Source organism: Heterodontus francisci, chromosome 34 (genome assembly GCF_036365525.1).
Source record: "Heterodontus francisci isolate sHetFra1 chromosome 34, sHetFra1.hap1, whole genome shotgun sequence".
Classification (NCBI taxonomy): Eukaryota; Metazoa; Chordata; class Chondrichthyes; order Heterodontiformes; family Heterodontidae; genus Heterodontus; species Heterodontus francisci.
In genome coordinates, this window is record NC_090404.1 from 28,567,877 (window position 1) to 28,580,022 (window position 12,146).

General features: G+C 46.2%; 2 protein-coding genes across 2 annotated transcripts in view; one reads left to right on the forward strand and one right to left on the reverse strand.

The window, feature by feature from the left end:
- The window catches only part of LOC137349252 (zinc finger protein 229-like), a 725,490-nt gene that overhangs the window by 329,822 nt on the left and 383,522 nt on the right, over positions 1 to 12,146 (reverse strand). The window lies entirely within an intron of this gene.
- On the forward strand, positions 1,039 to 6,912 carry LOC137349246 (zinc finger protein 271-like). Its single transcript, XM_068014745.1, has 2 exons — positions 1,039 to 1,197; positions 2,255 to 6,912. Exon 2 carries the CDS (start codon positions 3,111 to 3,113, stop codon positions 4,620 to 4,622), a length of 1,512 nt encoding a protein of 503 aa, XP_067870846.1. The 5' UTR covers positions 1,039 to 1,197; positions 2,255 to 3,110; the 3' UTR covers positions 4,623 to 6,912.

The window sequence follows — 12,146 nt, forward strand, 5'->3', positions numbered from 1 at the left end:
GCCGAAGGGCCTGTTCCTGTGCTGTAATTTTCTTTGTTCTTTGTTCTTTACGACAACATAATTTTTCCCCTCATGTCGTCTCTGGCTCTTGTGCCAATTAAATCTATGCTATCTGCTCACTGACTCTTCTGATGCTGGAAAGGATTTCTCCTTATGAAGAGGGTTGTACGGCTGGAGGAGGTCACCGAGATAGGGACAGGTGTGGCCATGGAGGGAATTGGAAAAACAGGATGAGTATTTTAAAGGCTGAAGCCACCAGACATCTCCCCAGTACTGAATGTGACATACTACTGAGAAAAAGGATGTTTCTTTAACTGATAAATGTGCATAAAGGTGAAACATTGCCCTCCTGAATAACACAAAAGGATGCATAATGAGGGAAAATCAATCTCTGTATCTTTAACTAACAGTGGCTTGGAAAGAGGAAATTGAATGACCTTTAAACAGTTGGTCCACTTGGCACAGAAATGTCTGCAACTCAGAATAGGAACTCCAGGAGGACACGATACTGACAAATGTTAAACTGTTTTGTTGAGAAAAGAAATCTCGATTTAACTTTTAAAAGATAAATTGTTTAACACCTTACTGGCTGACTCAGGTTCTACCCTCCGGCCTCTGAGCTCTCCTCCTGTTGGTCAACCACCACTCACCAACGTAACATTGCCAGAGAAAGGAAAAACTGAGGCTGTGAATCTTGAGTTGAGAAATACTGTTAGAGAAACGTGATTCAATTTATAAATCATTGGAAATCAAATCAAATAAATTGTTGCAATTAATATATTCATTTTTGTACGACATTGGTGGGGAGTGGGAGTGGATAATGATCATTTGTTTGATACATTTTTTTTACGATTATGAGCCATGAACCTCCCCTCCCTATTGTTCCACAGAAATGGGGGTCAATTATTCCCAGAATGCTCGGCCCGGAGGAATACGGGCAATCTCAATCAGAAGGGTCATAATGCGCAGGCGCAGGAAAGCACCGCTTGCCCCACCCCGCCTCTCCGCGGGGAGCATGCGCGTTGTGGCTCCAGGAAGCTGAGCGCAGCCTCAGTCACACCGAGTCTCTGCAGCTCTCAGGTCCCGAATCAGAGTTGGCGGGTGCGGCGAGGGCCACCATTAAAGTGATGGTGCAGTGCCGCTTCCCGGTTTTTTCTCGTTTGCACCGACTCAGGAAGCCTGTGAGTTGATTGACCGGTAAGTATTGTAGCTTTGTTTCCCTTTCTCCAAAGTTAGTCCAAAGAGCTGGAAATTAAACATTCCAGTTTTCTTCATAATAAGGGGAAGCTTCCCGAGATTTAAATGACACCAACAGAAGGGAAGTGAGTAGCTGGTGAGTCGTCCCTTTTATTTTCAAGTAGTAAAGTTTATTAATGGTAACAAGGTTGATTATGTAGTATATAGAGGAATGGCAGCGCTGCTCCGACCTCTGGAGTGCACATCCTGTGCGATACAAAATGGCACCGAAAGAGATCTATTTGCAACAAAGGACTGGAACGAGGCCTCCCAGAATGTCCCACGCCTGGCCATAGGGAGCATGCGCGCTTAGCGCTTGCGGGAAATCAGCACTTTGGATAGACCGGGTTCTGGGCCGCAGAGAATTGTGGGAACTGTGACCGCCATTACTAAGGCGGTCTGACTGATGGTGCAGATTTGCAGTCGGAAGCTCGTCTCGGGGTCAAATATGACACCGAGGTTTTGAACGGTCTGGTTTAGCCACAGACAATTGGCAAGGAGAGGAATAGAGTTGGTGGTGAGGGAGTGGAGTTTGTAGCAGGAACTGAAGACAATGACTTCAGACTTCCCAACATTGAAGTGGTGGAAAATTCTGTTCATCCAGTCCTGGATGTCAGCCAAGTCAGGATGGTGTGTGACTTGGAGGTGATGGTGTTCACATACACCTGTTATACTGGTCCGTCTAGATGATAGAAGTTGATGGTTTGGGAAGTTCTGGTCGAGTTGTACATGTATAAAATCCCTCTCCTCTCCTCTCCCTGCCCCTTTCATCTCTCCCTTCCTCTTTTTCCTTCTGTAGAGGGCAGAGTTCTCCGGGTGTATGTGCTGACTGGGTGGCAGGCTCCCTTCCCTGAAGGACATTAGTGAGCCAGTTGAGCTTGTACGTCAATCCAGCAGCTTTCATGGTCACTTTTTCTCGTGCCAGCCCCATAAATTACCTCACTAATTCAGCTGCATTTCACAACCTCCTTTTGTGGGTTCTCTCACACTTTTTTTCTTTTTTAAATCAATTTCACAGGGTTTTCAAAGGGAAGGAATTGCAGCCATGAAAAGTAAACCAAGTGTCAGATCAGGATCTGAAAGAGTCACCCAATTTATTGTAACCCGAATATCACCGGATTTTGAACATGGAAGGATAAAGCAGCGATCACAGTGGGGCGAAACTGTACACGTGTTCTGTGTGTGGACGAGGTTTCAGCTGATCATCTGGCCTGTTGAATCACAAGTGCAGTCACACTGGGAAGAAACCATGTAAATCTGGGGACTGTGAAAAAGGATTGAATTATCCAGTTGAGCTGGAAACTCATCTACGCAGTCACACCCTGGAGAATCATAGAAAGTTTAAGGCACTTGGCCCATCGTGTCTGTGCCAGCTGAAAAACAATCCACCTATTCTAATCCCACCTTTCAGCATTTGGTTCGTAGCCCTGCAGCTTATGGCACTGGAGGTGCATATCCAGAGTCATTTTGAATGAGTTGAGGATCTCTGCCTCAACTACCCTTTCAAGCAGTGAGTTCCAGACCACCATCACCCTCTGGGTGAAAAAGCTTTTCCTCATCTCCCCTCTAATTTTTCTACCAATCACTTTAAATTTGTGCCCCCTCGTCACTGACCTCTCTGCTAAGGTGAATAGACCCTTCACCTCCACTCTATCCAGGCCCCTCACAATTTTGTACATTTCAATCAGATCTCCCCTCAGCCTTCTCTGTTCCAAGGAGAACAACCCCAGCCTATCCAATCTTTCCTCATAGCTTCATTTTTCCAGTCCTGACAACATCCTCGTAAATCTCCTCTGTGCGCTCTCGTGCAATTACATCCTTTCTGTACTGAGCTGACCAGAACTGCGCACAGTACTCAAATTGTGGCCTAACCAATGAGGCCGTTCACCTGCTCCGAGTGTGGGAAGGGATTCAGTCAATCATCCGACCTGCTGAGACACCAGCAGGTTCACACTGACGAGAGACCTTTTAAATATCCAGACTCTGGGAATTGCTATAAATGTTCAGCTGAATTGATGATCCATCAACATGTTCACACTGATGAGAGACCGTTCATGTGCTCTCACTGCGGGACTGCGTTCAGGCAATCATCTGATCTCACTGTACACCAATGTGTTCACACTGGGGAGAGGCCAGTCACCTGCTCTGTGTGGGGGGTAGGATTCACTGATTCATCCTACCTTCTGACACACCAGCAAGTTCACACTAGGGAGAGACCATTCACCTGCTCCGAGTGTGGGAAGGGATTCACTCGGTCAACCAATCTTCTGACACACCAGCAGGTTCACACCAGGGAGAAGCCTTTCACCTGCTCAGGGTGTGGGATTGGATTCACTCAGTTATCTGACCTGCTGAAACACCAGGTAGTTCACATTGCAGAGAGACTGTTCACCTGCTCAGAGTGTGGGAAGGGATTCACGACTTCAACCCAACTTCTGAGACACCAGCGAGTACACACTGATGAGAGACCTTATAAATGTCAAGACTGCGGGAATTGGTATAAAAGTTCTGCTGAACTGATGATCCATCAACGTGTTCACACTGACGAGAGACCGTTCATGTGTTCTCATTGTGGGACTGGGTTCAAGCGATCATCTGATCTCACTGTACACCAGCGCACTCACACTGGGGAGAGGCCATTCACCTGCTCAGAGTGTGGGAAGAGATTCACTACTTCATCTGCCCTGATGAGACACCAGCGAGTTCACACTGGGGAGAGGCCATTCACCTGCTCAGACTGTGGGAAGGGATTCAGTCGGTCGTGCAACCTGCTGGCACACCAGCGAGTTCACAGTGGAGAGAGGCCGTTCACCTGCTCTGAATGTGGGAAGGGATTCACTACTTCATCGGACCTGCTGACACACCAGCGCATTCACACTGGGGAGAGGCCGTTCACCTGCTCTGAATGTGGGAAGGGATTCGCTGACTCATCCGCCCTGCTGAGACACCAACAAGTCCACACTGGGGAGAGGCCATTCACCTGCTCAGACTGTGGGAAGGGATTCACTCGGTCATCCAACCTTCTGACACACCAGCGAGTTCACACTGGGGAGAGGCCGTTCACCTGCTCAGAGTGTGGGAAGGGATTCACTACTTCATCCGACCTGCTGACACACCAGCGAGTTCACACTGGGGAGAGGCCGTTCACCTGCTCAGAGTGTGGCAAGGGATTCACTACTCCATCCCAGCGCCTGGCACACCAGCGAGTTCACACTGGGGAGAGGCCGTTCACCTGCTCAGATTGTGGGAAGGGGTTTGCTACTTCATCCAACCTCCTGACACACCAGCGTATTCACACGGGGGAGAGGCCATTCACCTGTTCTGTGTGTGGGAAGGGATTCACGCAGTCATCCAACCTTCTGACGCACCAGCGAGTTCACAAGTAAGTCAGGGATGAGAAATTTCGTCCAAACAGTGGATTTCCAACACTGGGGTTTTGGAAGTCTACCATTGGCTTCTCCCTTTCCGACCTTGACCAAAAGACCGGCTTTAAGAAAAAAATTGGAACTGTCAGTTCTGATTTTTTTTAACCTATCCAACCATGGAGCTGCCTGGAAATCTTTTTACCTATTTTTAAGTTGTCTTTATTTTTTTTCATACTTGTTTTTTATAGTCTTCCACCTCGGTGGAAATGGACTTCAACCAGGATAGCAAGTGGGTGGAACCGCAAACTCCTTCACAACTTCAGTGTGTCAGTCTTCTGTAAATGGCCAAAAAGGAGGTGTGTGTAAACACAGACCAATTCCCAATGTTTGTTTTTGCCTTCATGGGATATCTTGGCAGAGACCACCTGAGAACTGACACAGCTCATTTGACATGGTTTAAAATTAATGGTGCAGGATCAGTAGCTGGCAAGTCGCTGGTCTGCAGCAAAAACATTGTTCTGTCAATAGGAATTTGAAACTTGCTTCCATTTACACAGTGTGTGTCTGAAATAATTTCTGAAAACCCTGCACAAACTGGTTACTGAATGTGAATATCCTGCAGTGAATATCCTGCAGTGAGCATGAACTGTATAAACTTAATATGTCCTGTGCTTTGCAGCAACTGAAGTGATCTGGAATTTCCACTTATCGGTTTGCTCAGGTGTCTGGCTGAATTCCATTCATTGTTCATCTCCATTTTCACTGTCAACTGCCCCAGTCACACTGTAAACCTGGAGTCAGTGTGAAGCTGTCTTTTACATCATAGTGATGCAAGACAAGGAGTATAACTTTGGCCATCTTTCTTCAATGTGTGGTTTGACATTGCTTAAGATTATCTGGAAAAGACTGTCCTGCACCACAAGTGCTGTGTATTGGTTACAGTGCAACTATCCTGTGAGCTCTCTGCAGTCACTATAAATGGTCACTGGGTTTCTGAGGCTGATGGCACAATACTCTGTACATGTATGAACATGTATATACAGAGTGCTGCCTTTCTCCAAGTCAACACAATAGTTATGATTTTCAGCTCACCTTGCTGTTAAATGCAGCTGTCACTGCACCAATTGATGCAGTAGAACAGGAGCCAGAAGTGTTCATCACTGTTGGGATATACAGCTGTCCATTGGACCTGCTGCATTGTCACAGGGCCATTACCAAACTTTTGAGCCTGATTTGGGGATGATGCAACAGAACCTCAAACTTGTTACTGTAGAGGTCGTCATCGGCTGTCCCTCGATTCGAGGATTGCATCTACTCAAGGTTGTGAGTTTCTGCCATGGGTCTTCAGGTCACTGAACAGGCTGATTCTCGACCTGCAGATCTTTGGGCACATGGGGCAGGATGTCCCACCAGGTAGTGGGACCCGGAGTGCAGGATTTGCTTCCTAGAGGTACAACACTAGTCTCATTACTTTTCCACTGTCACTAGCAAGATCTGGGACAATTTTTACATTGCATTTGAAGAGGAAAACCACATTTATAATTAGTTTTCATTAAAATTATAATGAGATCTGTACTGCAAACAAGATTATTTTAGTTTAGAATCTTTATAATTTGACTAATTATTTGAATTATAAAATCTACCATGAGTCATGATATTTAAAAACAAGCATTCTATCTGTAGAGACACCACATTTGCTAAAGTTACTAAGGTTATTTTCCTCTTTTATGCTTGGAGGTAAATAATTGTCTCAAATAAAATTGGGTCGGGAGCATCACATGCTCTGAACAGAATGTATGTGATATTCCTGTCCATTGAAGTTAATGGACAGCAAATTGAACAGGCTGCATAACTGGTATACAATCCTCCCTACCTGGTTTTACTTTCTAATTCATTCAGGTAATTATGTCACAGCACAAAATAAGACAATTTACCCCACTTATGTTTAAGTTTCTGGATTATCAATGTCTCAAATGTTTACGTTTTATTAATTTATATACCTACTGATTTGCGCACATCACTTACCAAGGAGTGGTATGCCACTCGCACCCCTGCATTTGTTACTTGTTTTGTGAAATACTCTCCCTATTAGTGCTCAACTGCTGGATAACTCTGATTACATTTCTATGTGTTTATACATGTCTATAAAGTGTCTGTGTGCCCAGATTTAACTAAGTTGTGACTTGTAACCAATAAATGATGTTTCGGGCATGACTTGTAATCTGGTATCTTGATGACTTGTCAAGAAAGATTTATTTCACTCACTCAGCAGCTTGAGAGGAACCAGACTGAGGTTTAATGAACAAACAAAAGAGGAGCTGGAGGAGGCCATTTGGCCCTTTGAGCCTGTTGTGCCATCCACCAAGATCATGACTGATCTTCTACCTCCACTCCACCTTCCCGCACTATCCCCATATCCCTTAATTCCCAAAAATATATCAATCTCTGTTCTAAATATATTCAACCACTAAGCATCCACAGCTTCCAAAATTCGCAAACCATTCAGTGAATAAATTTCTCCTCATCTCAATTAAATAAATCTGGGATAAAAAAAAAAGCCAGTATCAGTAATGGTGACCATGAAACTACTGGATTGTCCTAAAAACCCACCTGGTTCACTAATTTCCTTTTGGGAAGGAAATCTGCCGTCCTTACCCGATCTGGCCTATATGTGACTCCAGACCCACAGAAATGTGGCTAACTCTTAACTGCCCTATGAAAAGCCTAGCAAGCCACTCAGTTATATTCAAGGAGGTGACTCACCACCACCTTCTCTGATGGGCAATAAATCCTGGCCTTTCCAGCAATGCTCAAGTTCTGTGAATAAATAGAACAATCTCCTCATCCCAGGACCCAGACTCGTGAATCTTCATTGCATTCCCTCAAGGGCAAGTATGTCCCTCCTTGGGTAAGGAGACAAAAACTGCACACACTGCTCCAGGTGTGGCCTCAGCAATGTCCTGTACAATTGTAGTAAGACTTCTTTACTCTTATACCCCAATCCCTTTGTAACAAAAGCTAACATAACATTTTCCATCCTAATTGCTTGCTGTTTCTGCATGTTAACTTTCTATGATTCATGTAAAGGACACCAGGTCCCTTTGAATGCAAACATTTCTCAATCTCGCACCATTTATTAAAAAAAACCTCTTTTAAAAAAATTTTTCCTATCAAAGTGGATGACTTCACACTTCACCACATTGTATTCTATCTGCCATGTTCCTGCCCACTCACCCAACCTGTCTATATCCCTCTGCAGCCTGTTTGTGTCCTCCTCACTGCTTACTTTCCCACCTAACTCTGTATCATCAGTAAACCTGGATACATTACACTCAGTCCCCTGTTACAGACAGGTAGGAAATGGGGTGACTGGCTTCCACTTTTCACCTTCCAACTGATCACAGATAGTGTTTTTGTTAAGATTGGTGTTTCAGCCACTGATTGCTTTAACCATCAAATAAATAGACCAATGGCAGGTTTTCTCATAGGTTTAGCGAGATAACTATTTTTTCCACAATAACTGAATTGTTTGCAACTGTCACCGACACACGCATTCACACATATAATCACACACAAGGATGTATAGTTGGAAAGGAAAAGGTAAGATGCAGTTAAAGTCCCAAGTGATGTAAGAGTTTGGTGGTTTGCAAAAACCTCTTGAATCGTCTTGGGAGGAAAATCTTTTCAAAGGTGCAGGCCTGGATATTTGTCATCTAGAACTTTCTGAAGTGTTGCAGACTTCTGGTTTACTTCTGCTGGTGAGGAATTCAAAGTCACCTTGCAATTGCTCTCTGCCCCAGTTGTTCAAAGATGGTTTGAAACTGTTTTTGCAGACAGGGCACCTTTGCTCAGCTTCTCTGGCTGGAAGTATGGCCTTCAGTCTTTCAATATCTCTCTCTCTTTAAGGAAAAAGTCTTATCAGCTTGGTTTCAGTCTTGTGACCAAAGAATACTCTGCCCTGCAGAGTTTATGTAATTGAATGAGCACTATTGTTAAAAATGGAGTTTGAAGATGGCTCATGACAACACTGTGGTGTTAAGTAACACCTCTTCGTTTTAGCTTTTGAATCCGCAGTCTCCCTCTCTGCCAGGGTCTTTGATAACACAATTGTTGAAGATAGGAGCTGCTTTGCTTTGAATTGCCTGTTTCCCATTTTAATGTCTTCCCAGGGCTGGACCAGATGTGATGATGGGTTTTGGTCACCAACAGCCCAGATGTATTCTGTATTACAGGAGGGGAGTCACCTGACCCCTACCCAATCTTGTCTGCAGCAATGTGTCCATGTTTTGGAGTTTAACTCACCAGTTCATTTTTTACAGTTCATAACTGCTCCAGTTCACTTCATTTTTCATCCTTGCTCCTTCTCTGAGTGTAACAGCTGAATCTGGCTGGGTTCAGTTCTACACGCAGACTGGGTGACCGCTTTGCGGAACATCTCCGCTCAGTCCGCAAGCAGGACCCGGAGCTTCCGGTTGCTTGCCATTTCAACACTTCCCCCTGCTCTCATGCTCACATCTCTGTCCTGGGATTGCTGCAGCGTTCCAGTGAACATCAACGCAAGCTCGAGGAACAGCATCTCATCTACCGATTAGGCACACTACAGCCTGCCGGACTGAACATTGAGTTCAATAATTTCAGAGCATGACAGCCCCCCACTTTACTTTCATTTTTAGTTATTTTTTTTTTTTTTTTTACATTCCTTTTTACATTTTTTACAATCTTTTTTTGCATTTATTTCATTTCATCTTAGTTTGTTCAGTTTGCTTACCCACTTTTTTTCAGGTTGTTTTTCTTCAGGTTTGCACTTGCTGCTGTTCAATATTCAGTATATTCACACCTAATCTGTACTAATGCTTTGTCTTTCAACACACCATTAACATATTGTTTGCCTTTGCTCCGTGACCTTTTGGTCAGCTATGTGGCCTGGTCCAATCTGCACCTTCTCCTTTGTTATCTCTTGCCCAACCCCCACCTCACTTGTTTATAATCTGTGACTTTTCTAATATTTGTCAGTTCCGAAGAAGGGTCACTGACCCGAAACGTTAACTCTGCTTCTCTTTCCACAGATGCTGCCAGACCTGCTGAGTGAATCCAGCATTTCTTGTTTTTGTTTCAGATTTCCAGCATCCGCAGTATTTTGCTTTTATTTTAGTGTTTAATTCACTGCCACTTCTCTTCTAGGAATGCCTACCTTGAAGTTCTGCTCTTCTCTCCGACGGGATTTTCGTTTGTCTCTTTTACCTTGTTCACCTTCATTGCTTTCTATTTCCCTCCTGGTGTTTGATAAGGTATCTACCAAAACTCGTTTTCACAGCCACATCTCCTTCCTCAGTGACTGTCTCCGGCTCCGACTGATTCCACGCGGATTCCAACTGCAGTTTCACCCATCATGCTTTGAAACCACCCAGGATCACAGGTATCTCCGAGAAATACAACATTCCTCGGACTGCTACTCTCGCCGCATCCTGAGATCCACACTCAGTGCTATGCGCCGCCATATGCACACACTGGACCTCTCTCTCCAGCAGCACCGTCTCACCTTATCTCAAAGCTGTTCTACTCCGCAGTTTCATCTCATCTTATGTCTCATCCGACGCATTAACAAAAAACTTTTTTTCTTCCTTTCAGGTGTTAAGGAACGCAAGCTCCAGCAGCTGATGGGGACTAATGCCCCTCCAGATCCTCCTTCCGCTTCACTTCCCTCTGACCCCACCCCTTCTGATCTGATCCCTTGCCGTGTATTCACTATACCCTCTGACCTCCCCCTCTCTGATGCTGAGCGTTCTGTACTCAGCAAAGGTCTCAGTTTTATCCCCTTACGCCCCCACCTCAATGAATTTCGCGCTCGGCATGACGTTGAGCTCTTCTTCCGTCGCCTCCACCTCCGGGCTCACTTCTTTGACCAGGAGTCCTCCCCCCGACCAGCAGACCCATTCACCCGCCTCCAGCATTCTCCCTCTACCTGGACCCCTCACCCTGGCCTCTTATCCGCTCTTGATCTCTTCATTGAAAACTGTCGGCGAGACATTGGTCGTCTCAATTTCTCTGCCCCCCTCACTCACTCTAACCTGTCCCCCTCTGAACTTGAGGCACTCCGTTCTCTCAGGTCTAACCCCGACATGGTCATCAAACCTGCAGACAAGGGTGGTGCTGTTGTTGTATGGCGTACCGACCTCTACCTTGCAGAAGCTCAACGCCAACTCACAGACACCTCTTCCTACCTCCCTCTGGACCATGACCCCACCACCGAACATCAAGCCACCATCCAAAGGACTGTCACTGACCCCATCTCCTCTGGAGATCTTCCCTCTACAGCTTCCAACCTCATAGTCCCGCAACCCCGGACAGCCCGCTTCTACCTCCTTCCCAAAATCCACAAACGGGACTGTCCCGGCAGACCCATTGTGTCAGCCTGCTCCTGCCCCACTGAACTTATTTCTTCCTATCTAGACTCTATCTTTTCTCCGCTGGTCCAGTCTCTTCCCACCTACATCCGTGACTCTTCTGACGCCCTACGTCATTTTGACAATTTCCAGTTTCCTGGTCCCGACCGCCGCCTCTTCACTATGGACGTCCAATCGCTCTACACCTCCATCCCCCACCAGGATGGTTTGAGGGCTCTCCGCTTCTTCCTGGAACAGAGGCCCAACCAGTCCCCGTCCACCACCACCCTCCTCCGCCTGGCTGAACTTGTTCTCACATTGAACAACTTCTCCTTCAACTCCATGCATTTCCTTCAAGTAAAAGGTGTCGCTATGGGTACCCGCATGGGTCCTAGTTATGCCTGTCTTTTTGTGGGATATGTCGAGCATTCTTTGTTCCAGTCCTACTCAGGCCCCCTCCCCCAACTCTTTTTCCGGTACATTGATGACTGTATCGGTGCCGTTTCCTGCTCCCGCCCCGAACTAGAAAACTTTATCAACTTTGCTTCCAATTTCCACCCTTCTCTCACCTTTACATGGTCCATCTCTGACACTTCCCTTCCCATCCTCGACTTCTCTGTCTCCATCTCTGGGGATCGGTTGTCTACCAATATCCATTATAAGCCCACTGACTCCCACAGCTACCTCGACTACACTTCTTCACACCCTACCTCCTGTAAGGACTCCATTCCATTCTCCCAGTTTCTCCGTCTCCGACGCATCTGCTCTGATGATGCTACTTTCCATGACGGTGCTTCTGATATGACCTTTTTCCTCAACCGAGGATTTCCCCCCACTGTGGTTGACAGGGCCCTCAACCGTGTCCGACCCATTCCCCGCACCTCTACCCTCACCCCTTCCCCTCCCTCCCAGAACCGTGACAGGGTTCCCCTTGTCCTCACTTTTCATCCCACCAGCCTCCATATCCAAAGGATCATCCTCCGCCATTTTCGCCACCTCCAGCGTGATGCCACTACCAGTCGCATCTTCCCCTCCCTTCCCCTGTCAGCATTCCGAAGGGATCGTTCCCTCTGCGACACCCTGGTCCACTCCTCCATTACCCCCACCACCTCGTCCCCGTCCCAGGGCACCTTCCCTTGCAATCGCAGGAGGTGTAATACCT

What these genes read in the sequence shown, in the direction of transcription:
- LOC137349246 (XM_068014745.1), top strand. Translation starts at nt 3,111, where the DNA reads ATGAGGCCGTTCACCTGCTCCGAGTGTGGGAAGGGATTCAGTCAATCA.